This window comes from Macrobrachium rosenbergii, chromosome 11 (genome assembly GCF_040412425.1).
Source record: "Macrobrachium rosenbergii isolate ZJJX-2024 chromosome 11, ASM4041242v1, whole genome shotgun sequence".
Classification (NCBI taxonomy): Eukaryota; Metazoa; Arthropoda; class Malacostraca; order Decapoda; family Palaemonidae; genus Macrobrachium; species Macrobrachium rosenbergii.
In genome coordinates, this window is record NC_089751.1 from 1,563,692 (window position 1) to 1,591,679 (window position 27,988).

General features: G+C 40.1%; 1 protein-coding gene across 2 annotated transcripts in view; it reads left to right on the forward strand.

Annotated features, from left to right (window-relative positions):
• Nucleotides 1–27,988, forward strand: part of Fnta (farnesyl transferase alpha) — a 185,806-nt gene that overhangs the window by 97,484 nt on the left and 60,334 nt on the right. For both annotated transcript variants that reach the window (XM_067111045.1, XM_067111044.1), the window contains exons 4-5: nucleotides 6,009–6,143; nucleotides 23,342–23,542. In XM_067111045.1, the coding sequence (XP_066967146.1) occupies nucleotides 6,009–6,143; nucleotides 23,342–23,542 (336 nt within the window). The remainder of the gene's footprint in view (nucleotides 1–6,008; nucleotides 6,144–23,341; nucleotides 23,543–27,988) is intronic.

The window sequence follows — 27,988 nt, forward strand, 5'->3', positions numbered from 1 at the left end:
GTAATACAATATGGTAAGAACTGATAAGGAAATTGCTGTATGAAAATACATTAATCGTCATAAAACCATGGTAGACAGTGGGTGAACATAGATAGGCTACTGGCTAATTAACTGTGTCATTTATGAGAGAGAAAAAGAAGGGGTTGCAGTTTTTCAGTGTGTTTTTACTCAGTATATTTTTTACAGTAATGGAGAAAAGGGTAGAAATTGCCTTTTGCAAAAGTTTTAAGTTTAAAGCGTGATGGTTGTTGGTTATTAGCATACTAAGTATTTACAGTTACATGTGATATTGACCCCTTGAGTAGGACGCCTTGACGAGGTGAAGGGCTAAGGGACCCTGGCCTTCGGGCCTGGGTCCTGACAAACCATCCTACGTAGTTTTTGGTTTAAATAGCATAAACATATCCACTTTTGCAATATTTTACTGCTTAGGTGAGTCTGAGAAGGGATCGTGTTTTGGAAGGGGTTCGCAGTCAAAGCTAATTGTGGGAGTGGTGGTGGTGGTTTGGACCCAAGAGATAGTGATGGGATTTTCCCATTGCTATCTTGAGGGCGGAACCATCTCCAGGAATCAGCCTGTCGGAATCCAGGGAGGGCTGGTTTTTTTTTTGGAGAGATGGGACTCCTGGCTTTTGTCCAGAAGCCTGCCAGCATGTTTGGAGTGGGGAGTTGGTCACCATTAGAGGGGCAGAACTCCCAACAGGCAGATTTGCTTATGCCTGGGCCACTGCAAGTGTATTGGTGCTATCCCGAAAGGGTAGGGTATGGGGTGGACTGTTGGGAGTCAACATTCACTTGTGCCATTGGTGGAAAATGCAAATACCTGACTGATCCACTATACTTTCTCGATTTAACCAAGCAATTTTTGGGTGGGTGGGTGAGCTGGTTTGTGTGTGGTGGTCTGGTGTGTGCATGCTTGGCATCTTGGGGTCTCTTCGCGGGTTTTGGCGGTGTGTTGGAATGGGGAGGCTAGGTAGTAGAAGCTGCCTAGTTTTCCCTTTCTGATGTGCTGTTGGGGTATGTGTGGGTGCTCTTGGGTGTCGGTTGTGCACTTTTTCGACTTCTTGTGGACTGGCTCACTTAACTTTATGGATTTAGCAACTAGTTTTCCCACCCCTGGATCCGATGATTTACTGGCACTGGCAACAACTTCTGGCATGGAAAAGGATATTGGTACTGACTTACAGATTCCACATCAGAAAGAAGGAACTAAGGTTGATGCAGCCTCTCCACAGGGAACTCCACAAAAGAAAGATTCTAAGAGTGATGAAAGTCACCATAGAAAATGGACAAATCTGCATGCATACGAAATACCCCTTGAATGCCATTACGAGTCTATTTTTGTATCATTTAAACAATATGGAAAAATTCTAGAGATACGTACGAACTTCAGTGAAGCTGATGAGAAATGGGAAGCCTGGATCTCTTTTGAGAAACACGAAGATGCCTTTAGTGCCACATGTAACATTGAAAGTATTCTTCATAATTGTAATATAAAGGGAGAACTTTGTGACAAATTCCCTAGAAATTCAGATGCGTATCACCCAGCTGACTGGAATGAAAATGAGTCACTTATTGCCCAGCTGACTGGAATGAAAATGAGTCTCTGACTTGAAAACAATCTGCAGAGAGTACCTAAACTCCCCCAATGGCTTATAGAAACTGCAAAAGAGGAGAATTATAATTATTTTAAATTCAGTAAATTTTTACAAAGAAAGTAGGCACTATAGGAAATGGTGACATTTCTAGATTTGGAAAGAAATCTGTTCTTATTCATGCAAAATCCAAAACAATGACTTATGATTTCAATTTAAAAGTAGATGACAATGAAATGTTAATAGATATCAAACCCCATATTAATTTTAGTAATGGAAGTTTGGTAATCTTCAATAGGGATTTATATGACTAAAGAGGAGGAGATATCAGATATGTGTCCAAAACAGGTTTAGCAGGTAAATAAAATTCCAAAAACTACAATTATAATTATTACTTTTGAGGATCATAATGTTCCCTCTCATTTGTGCATAGAAATTGAAAGGGTGTCGGTATGCCCGTACAAACAAAAACCATTACAGTGCTTCAACTGTTTCAGATATGGTCCCCCTTCTCAAGTCTGTGAAAATGACAAGTTTTGTGACAACTGTTCTGCACCAGCACATGGCAAATGCACATTAGACACTCAGTGTATTAATTGTAATTTGGGCCATATGTCCAGTGATAGAAAATGCCAACGTTTTCAAATGGAAACAGATGCTCTACTAAAATCAGATGCAGAGCATATAAGTGTGGGTTATGCTAGAAGGCTTCTAAGTAAGGAAAAGAATTATGCTAAGGCCTTGAAATCAAATATCAGCAAGCAAGATAAACCAAAAATGCCAGGTGGGCCAATGAATACCAAAAATTAGTTCAGAAATAAATGCTTAGTTTCCAATTCAGAAATCAGTACCTCCAATTTTGGATATTACTCCCCGTCCCTCCGCACCTTCTTCTCTTAAGATGAGCAACCCTAGGCTGTCATCTCTGATGCTCTCTCTGCCCAATTTAGGAGAGGAACTTGGTACTCAAGAGCATGTTAATGCTCTCATAACAGAGGGAAAATAACAACACACCTCCCCACTTTCCAATAGGAAAAGAGGGAGACCACTTTCCTTTAACCCTCCATTTACAAGACATGCTGAGATACCTAGCAATAAGTATGAAGTACTGTCTATAAACAAAGTTGGTGGATCAAAATTGCCTAATGAGATAATTCACTCAAAAACCATTGTTGATGTACAACACAATCCACACCAATCAGATAAGCTACATAATGTTATAAAGAGTGTAAAACCAAAACTATCACGACTGTCATGTAAAAAATCATCAGGAAGTAGCAGTAAAATGAAAAATTCAGAACTGAGGACTTCTTTCAAAGAGTCCTTTAGAAAGTAACCAGCATTTTCTCCTCCATCTTGCAATGGAACTGCCAAGGTCTGAGGGCTAAGTATGAAGAGCTTAAGATGCTCATTCAAGAATTCTCTCCAGTTTTTATTTGTTTACAGGAAACTATGTTGGATATTAATACTCCTTGTCCAAGGGAATACACTGCATACCAAACTGCTTATAATCCTCAAGTAGGAAGTCATGGAGGGGGTTTGGTTCATATTCGCCATGACATTCATCAGATAAAGAATGTGTTAAAGTGTTCTCCATGCAGCCAGAACAACCTATGACCCACTCCGTGGATACATTAGGATGTTGTTAGTAGTGCATCTGATGAACTTGCAGCAAGAATTTGTAAGGAATGGAACTGAAGCATGCCATGTATAGAAAATGAAACATAAAAGGTTACAGCCATCTGCATCCTTGAACGGCTGCAGACATTGTCCTCCCTGAAGCACTGTACATCACTTTTACTGAAGCATTTTTATACTGTATGACGGTTGCGCTCAGAATGAGTTCACTCAAACTGCCTTCACTTAATATCTTTTTCTCTTAATGCATCACTCACAACAAGTTTGCTCAAACTACCTTTGCTGTGAACTGGGACTTTAAAAACCACCTGAAAACCAGGTCTTTTAGGATGACTACAAGAGAGATCTTAAAGAATATAATATCCGGTATGCTTGCCTCCAGCAGGATACCTTTAGATTTCGTCAAGGCAACACTCTTAACGTACCTGGCTGGAATGACTTGGTTAAAGATCTGTATACACACTCACAAGAAATTTTTTTACTGTGGAGGCAAAATGGTAGTTTGAGGGAAGGACACTTTGCATTACTAATGAGACAGGCAAGAGTGCAGTTCAGACTTGCTCTTAAGCACCGCAGACTAAATGAAAAGCAAGTAAGAGCAGATGCAGTGTCTAGAAAATTAGGATCTGGTGAAGCTGTTGGCGACGAGGCTATTGCAAGAATGTGGGGCGATCACTTCAGTGCTATCTGGAATTGTATAAATGGTCAAGACTCTCGAAGGGAAGTAGATAACCTCCTTACGGATAACATTCAGTTTCATTTCACTGATCGTATTATGCCAGGTAACATCATTGATCCCATAAACAACTTAGCCAATGATAAAGCGCCCCAGCTGCAATGGTCTTATGCAGAAGCTTTCAAATTCTGCCACCCAATAATTTACATTTTGCTAGCTGCCCTATTCACTGTGTGCATAATTCACCATTTTCTCCCAGACTCTCTATTCTTAGTTCACCTGATACCATTAATCAAAAACAAGGTAAAGGATGCAGCTGACCTTGGTAGTTATCACCAGATTGCAATTACTACATTGCATCAGAGATATTGAGTTGGTTCTTCTCACTTTCTCCCCTTTCTGCACACTACTGACAACCAGTTCAGATTTAAAACAAACCACTCAACTGACACATGCATCTACATAGTGAAAGAATTGCTGAACTATACCTATCATCAACCTCTCCTGTATTCCTATGTTTTGTAGATGCGAGAAGAGCACTTGACAGAATAAACTACCTGAAGCTGCACAAAAGAGTCACACCTCTATATCTATTTGGCATTTTATATTACTGGTTCTCTACAAATGGGGTAACATATTGTCGTACAACTTGGCTCTCTAAACGGGCTCCGGCAAGGTGGTATTCTCTCTCCATATCTGTTTAATACATATACAGATGCCCTGAATGTCAAAACGAACTCACTTCCAATCAGATGCTCTATCAACGAAACAGCAATAAACAATCTCTATTATGCCAACGACATGGTTCTGATTTCCCCATCAGTGCAAGGTCTCCAGCGACTAATCGACACTTGCCACAGATATGCAGAGGAATTTTATATCCTATATAACGAAACCAGGACCCAGTGCATGTCACTGCTCCTGAGATTGCTTGAGCATACTGCAGGATCACAAATGTTCCCCAGAAATCATCATCTGGAATTTGTGCATGAATTCTGTATTAGGGCTGTGTCATCGTGGATGATCTAAAAGATACAGCAGACATAGAACAGAGGTATCATAATCTATGTGCAACTGGCATCATGATTGGAAGGAGGTTTGCCGTTTGTCACTGGGACACGAAACTGTTGCTCTTCCGCTTGTGCTGCTACAGCATATGTAGGTGTTCCCTTTGGATGAACGATACCCAAGAGGCCATGAGATGTGTCACCGTTGTATACAGTGACATTCTGAGATGCCTCACCAACACACCCCACTACCACTCTGCCACGCAGATGCTCATAGAAAACCGCCTGGATAATTTAAAAATCTTTGTTAGGCGAACAATGTCCAGTCTGATCACCCGACTGGGAAACAGCAGCAATTCGCTTATATGATGCATCCTAAGCAGTGAGACAAGAAGATCTGAAATGTGGGAAAGATGGGTTAATGAGGCGTTTGTTCCATAAATGGTATTTTCTTCCTTCACACTGGGGTGGCCTGAGTTACAGTATGCATACTTATTCTCTGATTTTTGCAATGTATTAAAGTATCATCTTTATTATTATTATTTGTTGCTGTTGTTTTTATTGTATTACTTTGTTTATTATTATTAGATTTTCCTTTTTCATTTTTCATATTTATCCCTCCAGACTTGACTTCTGTAACCACCTAAGGGAATTCATTTGTATGCAATCTGTTTGTAACTGTTATCTTTTTTAATACTTTTACTATTATTCTCAGTATTAGTGCTGTCATTACCATTTTTATAATTATACTATTTTTGCTACTACTTCAGCAACAGGGTGGATTTCCAATTATCGTTTTTATCATCCTGTATATCTAGGTTGTGTTTTGTATTGTCTCCGCTTTGAATATCCCATGTATATGGCCCTGAGCTGAAATAAATAAAGATTATAATTATCAAATGACTAACCACAATGGATGTAGTGTATTGTAATATGATACATGGTGTCTGGGAAAAAACATTATTTAATCTAATAATTGAGGAATGTATTGAAGTTTAAGGAATATTTTAATACATACTTTCATTTATACATTGAAGGTAAAACCTTGTATCTTTGTGATATGATACATCTCAAATCTTGCAATCCTTCCAGGCACCATCGTCGTGTAATTGTGGAGTGGATGGGTGATGCTAGCAGAGAACTGAGGTTAACAGAAATGATATTCAGCCAGGATGCTAAAAATTATCATGCTTGGGAGCATCGTCAGTGGATTCTTAGAACATTCAAGTAAGTTTACATGCCAGTATTTGCAAATTCCCAGGAATTTGGAATTTATGGAAAAATGGACCTGGCAAGTAAATGTTGTAAAGCGGGCTAATGTCCAATGTTTTTTAAAATTTCTTTGACAAAATTGGAAGCCTGTGCATATACTATAGTTTTTGTCTTTGGTGGTAAGACAGTAGGCAAATCCTGATTTGCCAGTACAGCAGTGAAAGTGATGGCATGTCCAAAGTTACTAGGTGGTATACCCAAAGGTGGTTAGTATTATAACAATATTTGAAGCCCATATGTGATTGTAGCTTGTTTTTGTGTATTTGGTGGCATTTCTTGTGCAGTTGGTGGAGTCATCTCCAAATTTAGCAGAATTTGGACTCCTAGTGGTTGGTAAGTCCCCTGATAAAGTTTGAATTGTTCCTGAGTATATACAAACTGACATTTTGCAAGTTTTCATTTGTGTGTGTAGTGACAAGTTCAGCTTCAGATTAGTTAACAACTTCTCTTGATTACTCATATTACCCAAGAGTCGCATAAATTTCTACATTATTTCTGTTATTGTTTCATCGTTGTAAGGTATTTTAATAAGACCAGTTAGACTAGGGAGTCACATTCTAGGCTAGTAATTTTTCATAAAGAATTTGTTTTAAATGAATGGTAGTATTTGGAGCAAGGCAGAGTTGGAGAACAATTGAAAGCTAAGCGTGCACAAGGCATGCCATAAGTGGCATCCTGTACAGGGCAAACTGACTCAAAGGGTTAGGTATATTTATATTGAGGGTTCACAGTGTAAGTAAAATTTAGAAAGTACCATTTAATATTAGGAAATAAAATACATTCAATACTCATTGATTTGACACTTAATATGTAAGGTACAAGGAAGTACAGCACTACATCATTGGCGTAGATGGCATTCCATCAGTGGGGGGCATAGGTGGGCCCAAGATATTTGTTGGGGGGCCAAAGAAAATTACACAAAACTAATGTACAGTACCAATTCTGTAATTAGTAAAATATACTATTCTCGAATGTATGTATCCATGTGAATGAAGAAAAATAATAGTATTAGTAAACCTCTATTGGAAATGATAGACTTCAATTTTCAGTTAATTTTCAACTCTTACCATATTCAAATGTATCAAATACTGTAATGTAAATTTCCTCAACTTTATATTCAACACTAGCCTAATTTCTATTATCAAGTTTTAATTTTCAACTATAGTATAGTAATATCTTTCTCATGTAAATACTGTATATCGCAATAGTGCATATCATCAATAACACAGACTTTATGGCCCTCCAAAATCTTTTCAAAATTTCAACATATCCCATTCCCTCTTCTTCATCTCCTCTCCCTGGAAATTAACTGTAAGCAGCAGTAGCAAATTGCATTGCAGTTATTTAAATCATGCCATGCTCATACATAATATTATAATATTAAGTTGGATCAAAATATCATGAACAAACATGTCTAATTTTGCTTTTGACCACCAAAGGGTTAAAGTTTAGCTACAAAGGGAATTTCAACGGCGGGGGGGGAGGCCAAGTATCTGAAAGGGGGGCTGGCCATACTTGTTAGTTATAAATGATTTGTTTAACCAGACCTCTGAACTCTTTTAGGGTTCTTCTCGGGCTGGGAAAAAAAAGGGGGGGAAAGAGTACATAAAAAATTAAGTAGTTAAATAAATAAATAAATAATAAAAAAAAGGGGAATTAAAAAAAAATCAAGTGGGAAAGAAAAAAAAAAGGAGGGAAAAAAGGGGAAGATTATATTTTACTTATCAATTTAATTTTGTTTAAGAAGAGAATGATATTATTAATTGAAAAGTTATTACCTTCTGCTAGAATATCCTTTATTGATTTATTTTGTAAATAAGTATTTCTTTCATGATGCCATCTGGGACAGTCAATCAAGATATGTTTGATTGTTATTGGGATGTTACATCTTTCACAAGTTATTGGGTTTGTGTGCGGAGTTGACATTAGATGACCATGTGTGAGTCTGGAGTTTCCTATTCTGAGTCTTTTTAAAATAACCTCATTAATTCTTTGCTTTTGGGTAGAAGAATGCCACTTTTTAACTTCGTTCTTAATTTGTTTTAGTTTGTTTTGAGGGGGTATATTTGTCCAATCATTTTGCCAATCCCTATAAATTAAGGGTTTAACTGATGCTAGCCAGTCTGATATGGTAGTTGGGGGAATTGTACAAGCCAATTTAGCAGCTTTATCTGCTTTCTCATTACCCTGAATGCCTACATGGGCTGGGATCCAACAAATTTGAATTTGAAGGCCGTTTGTAATTAACTGATGTATTTCCCGTTGGATATTTTGGACAAGGTGATTATTTGATTTAAATTATCCTATTGCTTCAATTGCACTTCTTGAGTCGCTCAATATGAGTGCTGAAGGAGTTCCACTTCACTGCATGCCCTGAGAAAGTTTAACTCCTATGGAGGGCTGATATTGGACATTTGTAGTGTTTGAAGTTTTAGTGCACTCCCAGAATATAGAATGCACCCCTAAAAAATGAAGCCCCAGTGTAAACATAGTCTCGCAAGGTGCAAATAGCCTAGTTGCCGACTTAGCCTACTACTTGGCTAAGTTCTGACACCACTTATTTATCATTTTGTTATTCATATATTTTTACTATCATTTTATAACTTCATACTGTATAATTTTCTATGAAATAGTATACTTTAACACATTTAGCCTACATTCTCGAGTTAGACTAACCGTAAGTCAACTAAACTTTTCCTAGAATCAGCAGAATATTATCAGTGACTTTCATCTCCTAACTCCTAAATTTACTATCTTCATAATTAGCGCTAGTAGTTTCTTTGTCATTTGTTTTGATTGTAGAGGGTAATGAAATGACGAAAATAAAGAATGAATTTTGCCGATCACTCAGAGCTTTTGACACTTCTCTGTCAAAAAGCAAAGCACACCACCATCTGTTGAGGAACGTGAACACTAAACATTTGCTAATGGGCGGGGAAGAATAAAAACATTTTCTAACATAGATAAAGATTCATGCATTGCCAAATGTCTCATTGTTTTCATTAAAAGTTTTGACTTGGTAGAGCCTTCTCAAGTGGAATCTTTAAAAAAAGTTCATATTGAAAACATTTTCACACATTTTCATTACTAACAATTATTTTCATAAAAACAAAAGAGACATGGCATAATTTTTGCTGTCGGGAAGTTGTAAACAATATGTGATGCCGCCCTCGTGGCCGCTCAACGAACTAACGGTGGCTGATTCAAAATCTAGTCGAACCACGGGAGTTCTCAGACCACAGAATACCAGTTTTAAGAGGTTCAGCTGTATTAATCTTTCAGATGACTGAAAAATTAATTATAAATTAAACTTAAAAATAAAAGCTTTGAATTTGCTTTTCCTATATGAAAGATCTTACCTCTAAATTCCATTTTTGAGCATCAGTTAGCTCTTAACATTCCCAAACTTCTCATTAAAACTCACAAACATTGTGATACAGCATGTGACTTTTTCTAGTTCTTTCTGTATGACTTTGACTTGTATGTAATTTTCTTATGTGGAGGTCTGTGTACTTTAACATCAGTACATTTATTGCCAGTCTCATGGACCTGAATCACTTTGCCGTGTGAGATCTGGCTAAAAGGTATCCTTCCTGTACTGTACTGTGTATTTATTTACTTATTTATTTATTTATTTATTTATTTGTATATTTATTTATTGATTTATTTTTTGCTTTTTATGCTCTTCAGCAATTTCTACAGACTGTGCTCTTCTTAAAGCACTTAACAGTGAATGGCTTTACAGGCAGTCTTGGGTTACGTCAGAATTGGGTTTTGTTGTTCTGAGTTTGCATTGCTTTTCAAATATATACATAAAAAAATCAGTTCCGGGTTACAGCGGATGTTTTGAGGTTACGTCGTCATGTTACACTGTGATGGAACAGTAAAAGTACATACAGCTACGATATAAAGTCAAATTGTTCCTACTCAAAATACAAACCGTTCGTCTCTACATAAGGAATATGCTTCAGCGCAGATGGAAACGGTTGTTTAACTTTTAAGCAAGAAGGTTAGGTAGTTAACTGCCATCCGACTGGTGGGAGTCCTGCCCACCCAGATGGTAAGCATTCACTTTACTTTTGGCCACCGAGCGATGAAGTGTTGTGCTACTGCTCTCTGCCCTGCATGCTGTTTCACTTTGCTTTTCATATGTGTTCCCTGTGGGATCATTCTGTTTTTCTGATACATTTGCTTGTGTTTAAGTATGTGTTTGTTATATTTAAGTCAATATGCAGAACCCTCCTCTCTTCTTCTTTCCCTTGCCCCTTTTCCAGAATGGAAGGAGGGTTGAAAGGGACGTGGCTGCGAGCCTGTCTTGACAAGGGTAGAAGAAGGTTGGGCATTTCCTCAGGGCCCCTTTGAAGCCTGGGATTTCTTAGGGGCCGAGGAAGTGCTAGCCTGACTCGAGGGTAGGGCCGCAGTGGCATGTGAATGCCTGGAGGTATTTACCACCGCCTGGTAGACAAGACGATCGTTATCTTCTACATGACAATTCTTCACCACAGTCTACCTGTTTTCTAGGAAAGAAAGAGGCAGAACCCAGTGGTCGGTTCCTTAGGGTCCTGAGGAAATGCCCAGCCATCTTCTACTCCTGTCAAGAAAGGCTCGCAGCCACGTCCCTTTCAACTCTCCTTCCAGTCTGGAAAAGGGGCAAGGGAAAGAAGAGAGGAGGGCGCTACAGGCGGCATTCCCCTCCACATGGTGCCATTGGTGTTGCCTGTCGAGCCATTGGGCAACGTGGCAGTGATACGGTGTGCCAAAACCTGGGTAGTAAATGTTTGTCGGGTGGGCTATCTACTCCCCTTCGAGTTTCGTCCACCCCTCACCAACAATCCAGTCAGTCTAGTTCTGAACGTATGTTCCCAGCCCACCGAAAGACCTTGCCCTTCAAGCAGAGGTAAAGGTGACACCGAAGAAAAGGGCGTTTCCTGAGGACCCCTTGGAAGCCTGGGATTTCTTGGGGGCCGAGGAAGTGCTAGCCTGACCCAAGGGTAGGGCCGCAGTGGCACGTGAAGGCCTGGAAGTATTTACCACTGCCTGGTGGACAAGATGATCATTATCTTCTGCATGACAATTCTTCATCACAGTCTATCTGTTTTCTAGGAAAGAGAGAGGCAGAACCCAGTGGTCGGTTCCTTAGGGTCAATCCGACTCAGGGCCCACAAACTTAGATACCCAAGTTAGGACAGCATCCCTCCTCTTCACAACCAAATTCAGCCACAGGCTTGCCGTTTGGTGGGCTAGGTTGGTGATCGCTCTACCTCCAGACTGGCACAGTCTCCCAAAGCTGGAGTCCTCCCCTGTGGTTATGGAACCCGAGGAGGCTGCAACCTTGGACACTGTGAAAGACCACAGATCCAACCAGACTGTCTGGAATGCTATCATGGCAGTGAATTCCAGATTCTCTGCTTCTTGTTGTGTGAGGGTGATACCCTCCACCCCAAGCTGCTGCAGCAAGAGACCTGGACAACCTGCTTTATCGGCAGACCCCTCCAAGGGCATGTAGTATCGCTTCTGTCAAGGCACAGGAGGAGGAAATAGTTTATCCAAGTGGTTAGCACAAAGTGAATTCTCCTGCCTAGAGACCAGAGAATCTACCTGTTCTGAAACCTCCTCGGTAAGCATGGACCAAGGCAAGCCCACCAAAGCCATGGGTTCCTTCTTCAGTCCCCAGAGACAGCCATGGACCTTTCCCCAAGATTGTTGTGTTGATGGATCAGTGCAATGATCTTTGCAAACGACCTCTGTATCTCGGGGGTGTCCAAGTCCAGGGCATGGTCCTCCCGATCTACTCTCCCTGCAGGAGGGAGAACCTCGGCAGAACCCCAAGATCCCTTCTCAACCACTTGGGCATATTCCCGAGTTGATCTGAGGACCAAACCTGGAACGTAAGTCTTCGTGGTAGGGCTACGTTGGGATGTGGCACCCCAATCTTCAACCCTTCTACCCGACTCATGCCTCCTGGTATAACCCCAGGAGGTTGAGGGGACAGGTGAGAGGGATCAAGCACTCTTTCCTTTCTTGTCGGAGGCCGAGCCCCGGTAGGAGAGGAAAACCATGGGTGATCACCAACCTGCAGTGGTGATGGCTGCACAGGTCTAAAACCCCATGGGTGGGGTGCTGTCCCAGGGAGAGTGAACCAACCTTTGGTGTTATGTCACTTGTGATGGCTGCCCCTTCGCCACTGGCCTGTTGCACTGCCGATAACGCTTGCATACCGCATGAGACCGCGACCCAGTCATCATTTGCTCCCACTAAACTTTCTGTTATTCATATTTTTCATTCATGTGAAAACATTGTGTACATACCAATGAATATTTTTCACCACATTGGCTATATACATAATTATGCTGTCCCATATATATAGAGTGATATATATATATATATATATATATATATCAAAAAAAGAAAAAGATATTTAGTGGAAAATAATTGCAGAAATAGAAATAGTAGTAAAGTAGTAGAAATAAAGTAGCAGAAAAAGTAGTAAAGTATTAGTAAAATAGTACTAGTAGTAATAGCAGTATGTACTAGTTTTCTTACGGAAACAGTTAGTATACATCAATGAATGTTTATGACATTGGTAATAATAATAATAATAATAATCATAATCATAATAATAACAATAATAATAAAAAATTCAACAGTAATACCACTACTACTACAACTTGTAGCAGAAAAAATAATGATAATAAAAATTACGTTACTGTAAAAAAAATGAAAGAAGTTTTCAAAAACATAGTACACTTTCCTGTTGACCTTCTGCCCGAGTTATCCATTCAATATCATCATCACAAAAAAGAAACAATGCATCTCGTGGGCAGGTGAAGTCGGGTGTTCACCCTCCGTGAAATCGGGGGGGTGGGTTACAAAATGGATCTGTTATGAACTGCCAACCTTCATCGACAATGGGTTCAATGTCTTCTAAAATTTTGCTGTCATCCTCTAAGCAACTATAAACAACTATCACTATAATCATCTGACAGATTTTCCCAGGATCTGACATACTATCATCCGACATCATGATTTGAAAAATAAAAAAACGTGTAAAATAACTGCAATCAAAAGGAGAAAAAGTTTAGCCTTCGAATCCAAATGGTTTACTCACAAGATCGTGACAATGTTTCAACCAGCTTGAGGCGCACTGTGTGCTGCTGGATTTCTTCCCCCATATGAATATGACGCAGGCACCATCGGACACTGACTAGAATGAATCGCACCTCTCTCTCACAAATGAAACCCATCCAAGCTGAAGAAAACAGCTCTGCTTTTCGAGGAGGGATGAAAGACGATAGGCGTGTCGTGGTCTTTATTACTGTACCGTAAAGATGTACATGTGTACGCCCCGGTGGCGAAGGGGTTAACCGGTTTTTCGGCGCCAATCTCCAGTTAACAGAGTCGTTAAGTGGGGTTTTCGGTGCCGACCTTCAGTTAACAGTGCCATTAAGTGGGATTTCTGATATCAGGTTTATGGTGCCGTTAAGCGGGATTTTTGGCGCTATTATCACTGATTTTCATTTAGCAGCGATTTTAGAGAGTTAACTGGCGCTGCTAGGACGGAACCCCACAGGGAGTTCGGCTAACACCGCTGACTGAAAAAATCGCCCTAAATGACTGAACAGTGCCGCCCCAGTTAACTGGAGATCAGCTCCAAAACTGTTAACTGGAGATTAAAATCCCCACTGAACAGCGCTGTTAACTGGAGATCAGCCAAAAATCACAACATTGCTACCCATTGCTGTTAACTGATGCCACCGGTAAACGGGGACTGCCTGTACTTGTGTCACTGAAACCTCGAGTCACCTGTGCCAGTACTGTGGAGTCAGCTCCACGGGCCAATCAGGCACTGTAAAAGAGAAGGTGAACAAGCATGCAGGTGCTTCTTCACCCCCTGCCAGTACTCACACAAGCACTTGGCCAGGGTCCCATACAGATGTAGATACTCAAGGGTCCACGCACCTGGCAAAGCTATGAGAAGGTCTCCCACAGTCTTCCTGCACACCCGATACTAGTCCCAGGAAGTTACCTTCCAGGATTGCTTCCTCTACCAGAGTGTCCGGACAGACCCAAGTAGAGGTAAGCACTGCCCCAGTCCTGGAAGGTAACTTCCCAGGACTGGTATCGGGGGGTTGGGTCCCCTTGGAGACCAGGTTACTTGACGCTCCTGAGTCACAGGATCTCGGTAAGACCTGTGAAATGGCCTGAGTCCTAAGATTGTTGAGAGCAGACGAGACATCCCTCTGTCTCCCCTGTGGAGGAAGGCAGCCCCTTAGATCTAAAGCTCCAAGACAGGACTTCTTTGTTGGGGGCGGGGAGCAACTTTCTTCTTCCTCCGCCAGTGAGCTTTGGAAGTAGAAGGTGAGGAGGCAGCAGCAGACGACAAAGAAGACGACGCCTTGCGACCCCCCTTCTTCGACTTCTTCTGTGACATCTTCTTCAAGAGAGCATGAAGGAGCTGATCCCTGATGTAAGAGGGAGCAGCAGGCTTAGCAGAAGGGTGGGCTACTGCAGGGTAGATCATAGCAGAAGCATGCGGAGATGTATGGTCAATAACAGTTGGAATCTTGAGATGTGGAGCATGAGTTGTGATACTTGTAGATGTCTTTGCCATTGCAGTCATCATAACAGTGGTTGTCATGACTGTTACAGTCACAGGAGTCACTGGGGGCATCACAGGAGGACGGGAAGTCCTCACGTGATTCAGTAAGTACCACATTGAGGAAACACCCAAGAGGCCCAGAGAGACCCAAGTCTCCTGGAGTTCCCCAGTCTCTCCTGAGGAAGGAAAAGTCAGGTTAGGGGCTGCAGTCTCTGATTGCACCGAAGGGGATTCCTTCCCTTCTGAGTGAACAGAGACTACCAAGCAGAGGTCCTGATCACCTGCCCCACAATGCTGAATTCCACCTGACAAAGTAAGTGAAGACAATGTAGGGGAGATCGCTCCAGTAGGAGTAACAGTAAGGCGTGGGAGCTTCGCAGGGGAAAGGCAGGAACAAGAAGGATTGGCAACCACCGGTGTCATGGGGGGTGTGTTACCCCTGGAAGAAGCCTTGGAAGCCTTCTTCTTGAACTTCCTCCTCTGCAAAACCTTCACCGATTGCACAGGAGACCGGGAACGAAACTCGTCACACATTGAATCCTGGCCACAGTCATGCCCTCTGCAACTAGCACAGAGGACATGAGGGTCTACATCAAGTGGGGAGTGGTAACGGTTACAGGGTCTTGAGGAGTTGCCAGGGCAGACACGCTGGACAGCGCCCTTCAGCTTGGGCTTAGATGATTCGTGGTTTTGCATATTGACTTAAATATCACAAACACATACTGTAAGCACAGGCAGATGTATCAGAAAAACAGAATGATCCCACCTGGAACACATATGAAAAACAAAGTGAAACAGCAAGCAGGGCAGAGAGCAGTAGCACAGCACTTCATCGCTTGGTGGCCAAAAGCAAAGTGAATGCTTACCATCTGGGTGGGCAGGACTCCCACCAGTCGGACAGCAGTTAACTACCTAACCTTCTTGCTTAAAAGTTAAACAACCGTTTCCATCTGCACTGAAGCATATTCCTTATGTAGAGACGAACGATTTGTAATTTGAATAGGAACAACTTGACTTTATATTGCAGCTGTATGTACTTTTACTGTTCCATTAACCATCCTCAAAACATCCGTGTAACCTGGAACTGATTATTTTATGTATATATTTGAAAAGCAATTCAAACTCGGAATGACAAGTTAAGTAACCTTAGTTTTACGGACCACTGATTAACAGCTTTATGTATAGGATTAGACTTATTTTACATGGCTAAGAACCAATTGGTAACTTAGCAACAATGACCTAAACTTGTGAAATCCGAACCACATTATAGCAAGAAACCAATTTCTGTCACCAGAAATAAATTCCTCTAACTCTTCATCAGCCGTAAAACCATTCACTGTTAAATGTTAAGTGCTTTAAGAAGAACACAGTCTGTAGAAATTGCTGAAGAGCATAAAAAGCAAAAATGAATAAATAAATGAATATATAAATAAATAAATACATACACAGTACAGTACAGGAAGGATACCTTTTAGCCAGATTTCACACGGCAAAGTGATTCAGGTCCATGAGGCTGGCAATAAATGTACTGATGTTAAAGTACACAGACCTCCACATTAGAAAATTACATACAAGTCAAAGTCATACAGAAAGAACTAGAAAAAGTCACATGCTGCATCACAATGTTTGTGAGTTTTAATGAGAAGTTTGGGAATGTTAAGAGCTAACTGATGCTCAAAAATGGAATTTAGAGGTAAGATCTTTCATATAGGAAAAGCAAATTCAAAGCTTTTATTTTTAAGTTTAATTTATAATTAATTTTTCAGTCATCTGAAAGATTAATACAGCTGAACCTCTTAAAACTGGTATTCTGTGGTCTGAGAACTCCCGTGGTTCGACTAGATTTTGAATCAGCCACCATTAGTTCACTGAGCGGCCACAAGGGCAGCACCACATATTGTTTACAACTTCCCGACAGCAAAAATTACGCCATGTCTCTTTTGTTTTTATGAAAATAATTGTTAGTAATTAAAATGTGTGAAAATGTTTTCGATATGAACTTTTTTTAAAGATTCCACTTGAGAAGGCTCTACCAAGTCAAAACTTTTAATGAAAACAAGACATTTGGCAATGCACGAATCTTTATCTATGCTAGAAAATGTTTTTATCCTTCCCCTCCCATTAGCAAATGTTTAGTGTTCATTTTCCTCAACAGATGGTGGTGTGCTTTGTTTTTTTTGACAGAGAAGTGTCAAAAGCTCTGAGTGATCGGCAAAATTCATTCTTTATTTTCTTCATTTCATTACCCTCTACAATCAAAACAAATGACAAAGAAACTACTAGCGCTAATTATGAAGATAGTAAATTTAAGAGTTAGGAGATGAAAGTCACTGATAATATTCTGCTGATTCTAGGAAAAGTTTAGTTGACTTACGGTTAGTCTAACTCGGGAATGTAGGCTAAATGTGTTAAAGTATACTATTTCATAGAAAATTATAGTATGAAGTTATAAAATGATAGTGAAAATATATGAATAACAAAATGATAAAGAAGTGGTGTCAGAATTTAGCCAAGTAGTAGGCTAAGTCGGCAACTAGGCTATTTGCACCTTGCGAGACTGTTTACACTGGGGCTTCATTTTTTAGGGGTGCATTCTATATTCTGGGAGTGCACTAAAACTTCAAATACTACAAATGTCCAATATAAGCCCTCCATAGGACTTAAACTTTCTCAGGGCATGCAGTGAAGTGGCATTGCTACAAGTGTGGCCAGGCCCCCTTTCAGATACTTGGCCCCCCAGTTGAAATTCCCTTTGTAGCTAAACTTTAACTCTTTGGTGGTCAAAAGCAAAATTAGACATGTTTGTTCATGATATTTTGATCCAACTTAATGTTATAATATTATGTATGAGCATGGCATGATTTGAATAAGTGCAATGCAATTTGCTACTGCTGCTTACAGTTAATTTCCAGGGAGAGGAGAAGAAGGAGAGGGAATGGGATATGTTGAAATTTTGAAAAGATTTTGGAGGGTCATAAGTCTGTGTTATTGATGATATGTACTATTGTGATATACAGTATTTACATGACAAGGATATTACTATACTATAGCTATATCCATACTCCTGGCTGCTGAGGAACCTACACAACCAAATTAAGCAATGTTTGAATAGTTGTATGCAACTAAACCAGTAGTCTCCCAAACATCAAGTAGATTGGTCTGGTTTGGCCAAGTTAAGCAGGCTTTGAGGGAGGCGGACTCTAGGTTAGCTTCTCTTATCAGATCGGGTAGACAGGATTCAACCTTGCTTCCTAATCGGAAGGGGTTCTATAGGGTAGCCTTTAACCCTTCTGCCGGTGTCAGAGTTCCTCTCAACAAATCTGTTGAGGCTCTTCTCTCTCGGTTTCCTTCATCGAATCGTTTGGTAGCAGTTACATCTTTTGAGGCTTGTATTTTGGAGGACACCTTTCGCTGCCTTGTCCCACTCTACGTGGATGTTGTCTGGGTTGATGGGGTTTCTCATACAAGTTGGATATACTCCCTCCGATCCTGTACTGTTTGACATCCTCATCACTTCAGTTTCGATGGGGTTGGCTTACCAGGCTAACATTTCAGCTGGCTGTACAATGTTCTTTGGTAAGAAGAGGAGGGACTTCTTTTTACTGTAAATCATCTTCCACCTCACTATCCAGACATACATAAGAGGGTTCTGTTGATGGCGCCTTTTGCGCTCTGCAAGTCTTTTTAGAGAGCAGGATGTCTCCTCCATGGTCAATTTCATGTCATCGTCGTCAGCAGTAGCGTCACAGATCAAGGTTGGGAGCAACCGTGGAGGAAACCCTGGCTTCGGGCTTCAGGAGGGATCGGGAACGAGAGGAGTCAATAAATCTTCAGGAACTCAGGGCTGTAAATGAAGCCCTCTGGTGTTTTTCAGTCCTTGTGAGCAACAGAGTAGTGACTCTGTTTTGCGACAGCGTAACTGCTGTGTCGTATCTAAAGAACTCGGGGGAACAGGATCAACAGAACTCAATACTATAACACAGAGTCCTTAGAAGGTGTGAAGAATGGAAAGTGTCTCTTCTTCCCCAACTTGTATCAGGAAGTTTCAACGTACTGGCCGACTCGTTAAGTCGCTCTTGTCAGGTATTGGGGGGAGAGTGGAGTTTGGTTCAGGAAGTAGTATGTCAGGTTCTCCAGAAGTGGCCAGCATCTATGGACTTTTTCACGACGAGATTAAACCATTGTCTTCCGGTTTATTTCTCACCAGTGGTGGACCCCATGTCGACAGGCACCATTGTGATGTTACAAACTTGGAATCACATGCAGATGTATGCTTTCTGCCATTTGGTCTCATTCATCAGGTAATCAGGAAATTGCAGGACAGTGTCAAGATGTCTGTGACTCTAGTAACTCCTTGCTGGCCCTACGCCCTTGGTTTCCAGAACTCCTAAAGCTCCTTACAGAATTTCTGATGTTCCTTCCCATGCGGAAGATCTTCTCAGACAACTGCATTTTCACCATTATCATCCAAACCCTCGCATGCTGAACCTAGTTGCAAGGCGGCTGCCGAGCGAGCAGCTAGACAGACCGTACTCTCTAAAGCTGTGTCTAGACATCTTTTTTTCAGCTTGAGAAAGTCAACCCATAAGCTTTACCAGGTCAGCTGGACAATGTATAGAAGTTGGTGTCGTAAGGAAGGTCATTCCATCTCTAGACCTTCCATAGCCAAAAATAGCTGATTTTCTTTTATTCCTTCAGAAAATCAAGGTTCTTTCGTATTCAGCTATTGCTGGCTACCGCTCAACGCTTAGCAGTACGTGTAGTTTCCATCTTCCCTAAAATTACTGTAATAAGATCATCCATGATTTATTACGTTCCTTTAAGATTAAACATCCTGTCTTGCCGACTCGAGCTCCTCCGTGGGATTTGTCAGAAGTTCTAATGTTAAGACAACTGATTAAGAAGGTGCTTTTTCTTACAGCTGTATCTACAGCTAGAAAGGTGGGTGAGCTTCAAGCAGTTTCTAGGCTGGTTTCCTAGGCGGGAAATGATATGTATTTGTCTCTTCTTTCAGAATTTGTGGTGAAGACCGAGTCGGAGGTTAAACCTCTGCCTCTTTTGTTTAGCGTTCTTTGTCTGCAAGAGTTCGTTACCGGCGTTCCAGCGGAGATGTCTATGTCCAGTGCGAGCATTAAAAGTCTATTTATCAAAAGCTGAGAAACTCCCCCTGCGTCCGAGTATACTTCTCTCCCCTCCGTGGAATACTTCCCGGACGCTGTCAAAGAATGCGATTAGTTACTCTCTGAGGGAGGTGATTTCCCAGGCTTCTCAGGGTTCTTCTTCGTCGTCTTCAAGCTCTGTATTACCCTGAGCGCACAGTATTCGGAGTATGGCCACTTCATCTTCCTTTCTAAGGAATTGTTCAGTGTCTTCTATTCTGGAGGCGGCTACTTAGAAGTCCGTCTCAATGTTATACTTCCTTTTACTTAAGAGACGTTCAGTTCGCATCGCCAGAGGGTCATTCTCTTAGTCTGTGTGTAGCGGCTAACTTTATTATCTAGTGTGCGTTCATTTAGCTGAGGTGATATTCTCTCAGTGTGGAGGTTGTTAGGTTAACCAGATAGAGGAATTCCTTTTAGTCTTTAGAATTTCAGGCAGCAGTAATAGTATAATCACATGAACTTAGGTTTAGTATGTTTTAAGTATCTTAGTCTTTGATAATTTCCCTACGAGAGTCCAAGGGGGTTCTCTAGTAGGCTAGGCTCTTTTGTTGGCACTGACATACTTCTTCGCTCGTCGATTGTCGGGCCTTATCCGGAGGATCAGTGACTCGGCACACTGCTTCATTCCCCTCCATACATGAGAGGCTCTGAATAGCCACATGGGAGGTTCATTGTACTCCTCCATACATGAGAGGCTCTGAATAGCCACATGGGAGGTTCATCATACTCCTCCGTACATGAGAGGCTCTGATTAGCCACATGGGAGGTTCATCGTACTCCTCCATACATGAGAGGCTCTGAATAGCCACATGGGAGGTTCATCGCAGTCCTCCATACATGAGAGGTTCTGAAGAGCCACATGGGAGGTCGACGGACTGAGACAGCACTAACCTGACTGACGATCAAGTACTCTCCAGCATGTCTCTTCACCGAAAGCATTGATTGATATGGTGAGTGTATGACTAAACAGATATCCTATGCAGAACAGATCAGTGAGCTACCATCTCTGTGGTTGTAAAAAGGGGGCGTGCCGCAACCTAGATGGGTCTCCCTCCAGCATGTCTCTTCACCGAAAGCATTGATTGATATGGTGACATACATTTACACATAGTAGGTTGATAATGAGTTACCTGCTTATTCTCCGTTGACAGGTTCGGCTGAATTAGTTTGATCCCACCTCCATTAAAATTTTGTTAAACGGGCTAATCCAGGTGTTCAGGGAGTGTATTGCAATATGAAGTTTTCGTAATGAAACTAATATTGTAATACTTACCTGAGCACCTGAATGATTCCCACCCTCCTCCCCACTTCAATTTTTGATAGTGACTCAACTGGGGATGTCGGCCTCTGTCAGCTGGTATTTGCAGCAGCGTTGTCAATGGTACCTCAGGTAACTCATTTGACAAGATTTTTCCTGTAGCGTTGGTAAGGCTGACAGTTAATTACCCACTTTGTGGGTAAAATTATGGGGGTATAGTTTGGGCTGGTGATGACCAGGGGCTAATTCAGGTGTTCAGGTAAGTATTACAATATTAGTTTTACTATGAAAACTTCATATCTTTGGGCTTTGGTCCCTGGTCCTGGTGTGTCGGAGAATGAAATGTTGAGTTCTGGATAATGTGCAATTCAGATAGTCAAGGAATTATTGTATATGGAACATAAAGGTTTATTAGCTGAGAATCAATATGTATAAAGGAAGCAGTGAGGTACCTGCGATGCTCTTTTACAGTTTACAAAAGAATTTTGGTAAGGGTTTTGAGTGTGAGTAATTAAAATAGATTTTAGTGCTGCTTTCAGTTTAGTAAATCACAAGGCACTTATTTATAAACCTCAGAATCTTGGAGTGGATGGATATGTTTTAGGTTTGCCACAAGATTTCCTTACAGGTATGCAGCAACAAGTTCATGCTGACGTGATTTCTAGCGAACCAGGGTGTGTAGTGTACTTGATCCACTGTTATTTTTATTGCATGCAAATGGTGTGGTTGTTGGCCTGGAAAACAAGATTGTTCAGTATGCCAATGCTGCATCACTTGTAGGTGTAGTAGTCTCCACTTATGAGAAATGAAGCTGCCCTTAGTCTCAGTCGGGACATGGAAGCGATTAGTGAATGGTGTGGTTGGTGGGGTATAAGGCTGAACTCCAGTAAAATGAAAACACTGTTGATTAGCAGATCTTGTACAGATTTTCTGTCCCATCTTAGGTTTAACTTTTGACCCACATCTTACTTTTTAGAAACATCTAATGGAAGTGCCAGCAAATGTCACACAAAAGTTAGGTATTGTATGTTAGGCTTCATATATTTATAACCATGATAAAATCAGTGCAACCGGTTTTAGGTCATTTGTTCTTCCTTTACTAGAATACTGTTTTCTGGTGTGGATGTCTGCTTCTGCCAGATCTCTTTGAGATAGAGTAGTTTTTGTTGGTAGGTTTATGTTTCCTAATATTAGCAGATATGACTTGGGTCATTGATGGGTGGTCTCTTGTTTGTCAGTTTTTCATAAGTTGTATTTTAACAGATCTTTCACCTTCACAATTGATCCTTGATCCCCTTTTCTTGTTAAGAGCAACCAGATTTGCTGAACAGCAGTACCAATATACAATAAATGTACCTCTCTGTTGAACTTCTCAGTTCTAGAGGCCCTTTATTCCTCACACCGTTGGACTGGGGGACAATCTCCCTGAGGATGTCATTCAATTGGAACTTCAGAAGTTCAAGTGAAGATGCAATGCTTTACTAGCCTAATGCAGTAAACCCCCCGTATTCGCGTTCTCATGATTTGTGGGTTTCTCTGTGGAACATATCTAGTCATTATTTGCGGAAAATTCGCCCATTCACGGTATTTTTCACTGAGAAATATTTACAAATTACTGTATTTTCATATAATTTTCATGAATAAACTTTTTGTGATAAAATTATTAAAATACTCAGGTATAAGTTTTTATACAGGGTTTTTCTGTGTTTAAATTATCAAAATGGGCAGTTCTAAGTGTTTTTAGAGGGGTTTTAAGTATTCACAGATTTGAGCTATTCGCGGGGGCGTGTGGTACACATCCCCCGCGAATACGGGGGGTTCACTGTACAATTCTAATAATTTACTTATATTTTATCTATTTATTTAGTAATTTGCTAACTTTTTTGTTTTTAATAAGTGATCTATTCTTTTTATGTTTCCCATTACCTTCTGTTACTTCTTTCTAATGAACAGGGGGCTTCTTCCTTATGAACAGGGTTTATCTTTTGAATAATAATAATAATTTAAAAAATTTGCCACCTGACATCCTACAAAGACTCTCTCTCTCTCTCTCTCTCTCTCTCTCTCTCTCTCTCTCTCTCTCTCTCTCTCTCTCTCTGTGATACACTTACTTAGATGATCTTTTGTTTTACAGAATTTTTGATGGTGAGCTTGATTTTGTAGATGCGCTGTTAAAAGAAGATGTGAGAAATAATTCTGCATGGAATCAGCGCCATTTCACTATAACACTAACAACGGGATTCACTCCTGAAATTATAGATCAAGAGATAGAATATGTGAAAAATGCCATTCCAAAAGATATTTGCAATGAAAGTCCATGGAGTTACTTGAAAGGGTAAGTTTATCTTGCATTTGTACTGGAGAATCATGGTAATTTTATAATTTATTCTCCAGTGGTTTTTGCTTATTCTTTTAATATTTTTACAATTATCATCATCATTTTGTATTTAAACTATATCAGGTAAAATATAAGTAAGTGTTCATCCACATTTTCAGTTTTGATTTTATTATTTAGACAGATTGGGGAATCTATTCTGTGTATTTTAAGAAGAATTATGTTCATCTTTTTTGTATTCATGGGTAGAGTAAATTAGACAAGTAAAATGCACTAGTAACCCTAAGTTCATTTAACTGAGTGTTAATCATTACACTCATTTTCTGCTGAAGGGCATTAAAATCAGTGTTACAGCGTTCGCGGACTCACCCATTCGCGGGTTTTTCTATGGAACCTATCTAAAAAAAATTTCGCGGGAAACTCACGCATTCGCGGGTTTTTCCATGGAACATATCTATAAAAATATTTGCGGAAAACTCCATATTCGCAGATGCAGATTTTTTTTGTCTTTTTCGTATAGCAGTAGTATTCTGTATTTTCATATTATTTGTATAATGACATTAAATAATCATGTAAATCAATAATAATACTGTACTACAGTACTGTACATATAATAGTAATAGAAATTAGATAATAATATTATGTAATACTACACTGGGTACCTTAATAATAATAAATAATACAGTAAAGTTAAATCATACGTATAGTAACTGGGGATGAATGTTGATTTCAGTATGTTGTAGATGATGATGATGATGATGAATTAGTTGTGCAGTACGATGAATGACGGGAGGTGCTGTCATGTTAAGGTATTTGAATATGGCAACGAAGGTGGTACAGTAGGGCTGCATGAGTATTTTACCTTGTTCATGCTCAATGCGGGCGACTGCAATTAATGTCATGCTGTAATGGGCTGCTACTTCTCTGTGACTTTTGCCCTCTCTTAACAAAACAATCATGTCTACAGTACTTTCTTCTCATCAGTCATTACAGTTATTGTAGGCTATTGGCCAGAGGCCTTAGAAGAAGCGGAGCATTCAGAGGACATCTTAATGCACGATTTCAAAAAATGTTTTTAGGCCATAGTACTGTACACGCACAACACACAAACGTGAGATGGCAATAAAACGGGTTATATTGGGTCATTTGCCGATAATTTGCCGCTACGGTATACGCATGGTACTACTGGTTGCGCGTACATTTACTAACACTGATCTTCTGCACATGCAGTACGTACATTTTATAAAATGTTATGTTGTAAGATGATTTTTAAATATTACAGACAAAAAGTGTTTTAGGATGATACATAGTACAGTACAGTACTACGGGTAGTACGTAGAGCATATCTAAAATATGTAAGACAACAGTAATACTGGAGGGTATGTATGTTTACATGTGCGGTACGTAGCATTTTCATGTATGTAAAGTATATATTAATGACTTCTGTAAGTACATTTTGTAAGTTAAAAATGATTTACTAATTTTCAAATATTACAGTACTGTAATATATTAATGTAAACACAGCAAAATTTCAATAATATATATTTTTTTTCTTAAAAGTGCTTCACCCAAGCCACCTCTCTGCAAATACAAAGAAATCGCAATGCTGGATGCAGTGTACCCAGGACCAGTGATACTCGACACACTATTGGCTGTCATCTGCAAAGCAGCCAATCCAGAAGCACCATTCATTTTCCCTGGCGCTCATTGGCTGAACATTCACAACCAACTTGCGAACACGGAATTCTGGGAGACCGCTCCACGGCATCCTCCTCCGACTGTGTGTATAAGTTCGCAGCATCTTACTTTGTGAAACCGTGCTTCTGTCCGTTTTGATTTTTTATCTTTATGCATCAGCGGTATTCGGCCCTAAAATACCTCCTAAAAAACGCCCTGCTCCTTCAAAGCCCTCTGGCAAAGAGTCTAAAAGAAAGAAGACTGTTATGAAACTCGAGGAGAAGGTGAAACTTCTTGACATGTTAAAGGAGGGCAAAAGTTTTGCCACGGTTAAGCCATTTCAGTGTTAATGAGAGCACAGTGAGATATATCAAGAAGAAAGAGGCGGAGATACGCAAGTCTGTGAGTATGAGCTACTTCAGTAGTGCAAAGACAGTTGCAAAAACAATTTGGATTGCCTGGCAGTCTGGATAAAACAATCGTTTGAAAATGGAATCTGCTCTGGCAGTCTGGATAAGGACTGCCAAGGAAGAAAACATGCCCCTTGGCTTTAACATCATTATATATATAGCACTAACAACTCTATATAGCAGTTATCAATACTAAGGAATTTATTTATTTTTATATAATATATATAGAGGAAGGCGTTGATTTAAGGCTATAATTAGAATTTTTAGGCTTTGAATATATATATATATATATATATATATATATATATATATTATATATATATATATATATATATATTATATATATATGCATATGTATATACAGTGAACCTATTATACTATAATATATTCTTTATTTATATTATCTTTTTATTCACAACTTGTATTTATTTTTTATATTACGTTATGTATATTATAAGAGAAAATATATAGTGGATTTTCCGGAAATTTCAAAAATAGTCAAGATATATGAAGACCCAAATATTTCATTAATTCCATTAATAATTATTAATATCTGCTAGTACTGTTGGTTCATTGCATTATGACATATAATTCAGTACAAAATGAAATTAAACAAAAGAGAATGTGATCATACGATAATTCATTATAGTACTAGTAAAATTAAACTGAACATGAAACGCTAATCAGATGCAGTCTGACATTGTCATATTTGAATGGTGTAAGGCTGCTGATGGCTACATATATACTAATTATAAAATACAAATGTAATGAATGTGCATCTTTTCCATGAATCTTTTTGTACTGCATCCAATAATATTGTTTGTTGCAAAAATCACATCTCGAGTAAACCTATACTACTACAACAAAAAGCATAAAATAGCGTAAAGTTATTTGAATTTGAAACTAGCATGTAAGATGGGCTGTGATTGGTTCCATTGGTGATAGATGACGAATCAGCTCCCAAGTTTTGTAATCTCACCTGTGATTGGTGTTTTGACCGTTTCTCCGACCCATTTTTAGCAGCTTCCCTTGTCTCTGACCCGCAGCATCTTCTAGCCACTTCGCTTTCCGCTTTTTACGGTAGATAGATGCTGTTTACATTACCAGTGCTGTGCGTGACAGTGTGTGTTTAAGTTGAACATTTTTTTTAACTTTGTTTAACCCCTAAATGGCTCCCCGCGACCTGCTTCTGTTAAGGCTGGTACTGAGCCTAAACGCCAACGGAAAATGATGACGATTTATCTGAGAAGGTGACACTTCTCGATATGTTGAAGGAAGGGAGAAGTTACGCCGGTCGTGGCCCGCCATTTTGGAGTGAACGAATCCACCGTCACATTAAGAAGGATGAGGCGAAGATTATTTTACGGCTGCCATCACCTTTAGCAAGTCAGCAAAAGCGATTTTGTTACGCTACCTTAATAAAACGATCGTCCAGATGGAAGGTGCTTTGTCAATCTGGATTGCCGACTGCTTTTAGAATAAAATAGCCTTGGAGTCGAACACCATCCAAAACCAAGGCTTTGAGGTTGTATGAGAATTTATTTAAAGGAACCTCAAGATGATGGCGACCACGCTGAAGAAGAAGAGGAAGACGATTAAGATGATGTAGATGAACCTCAAGCAGGACATCCACTGATTCCCAGCCTCAGACACGATGTTTTACCGCCAGCAAAGGATGGTTCACTTAGTTTGTATTCAACGCTTTTTTTATTTGAAAAGCGTTTCCTGCATGGCCATGGCTGCTTCCGCTGACACGGTCGCTGCTGAAACTTACGCCAATGAGACGCTCAAGAATATTATCGCTGAAGGTGGATACAAGCCCAACAAGTCTTTAATATGGATGAGACGGGTTTGTTTTGGAAGAGAATGCCATCGATTTACTTTCCTGTTCAAAGAAGAAGCCAAAGCCTCTGGCTTTAAAGCATTCAAAGATCGTGTTACCCTCGTGATGTGTGGCAATGCTGCGGGATTTTTGCTAAAGCCAGGGCTTATTTATAAGTCGAAAAACCCTCGTGCTTTGAAAAATAAAAATAAGAATCTCCTTCCCGTGTATTGGATGCATAATCCAAAAGCATGGATTACGAAGATGCTGACCTCCAACTGGTTCAACCAGTGTTTTATCCCCACAAGTCAGTAAATATCTCTTAGAGAAGGGCTTGCCATTTAAGATCCTTCTCCTGTTGGATAACGCTGGTGGACACGCGACTGATCTTTCACATGAGGGCATTCAGGTTGAGTTCCTGCCACCCAACACAACGCCCTTAATTCAACCGATGGACCAGGGGTTATCAGGGCTGTTTATTTTTTATTTACACGAAGAATACCTTTAGCGACCTCGTTGTGTGTGTGGATGCCACCC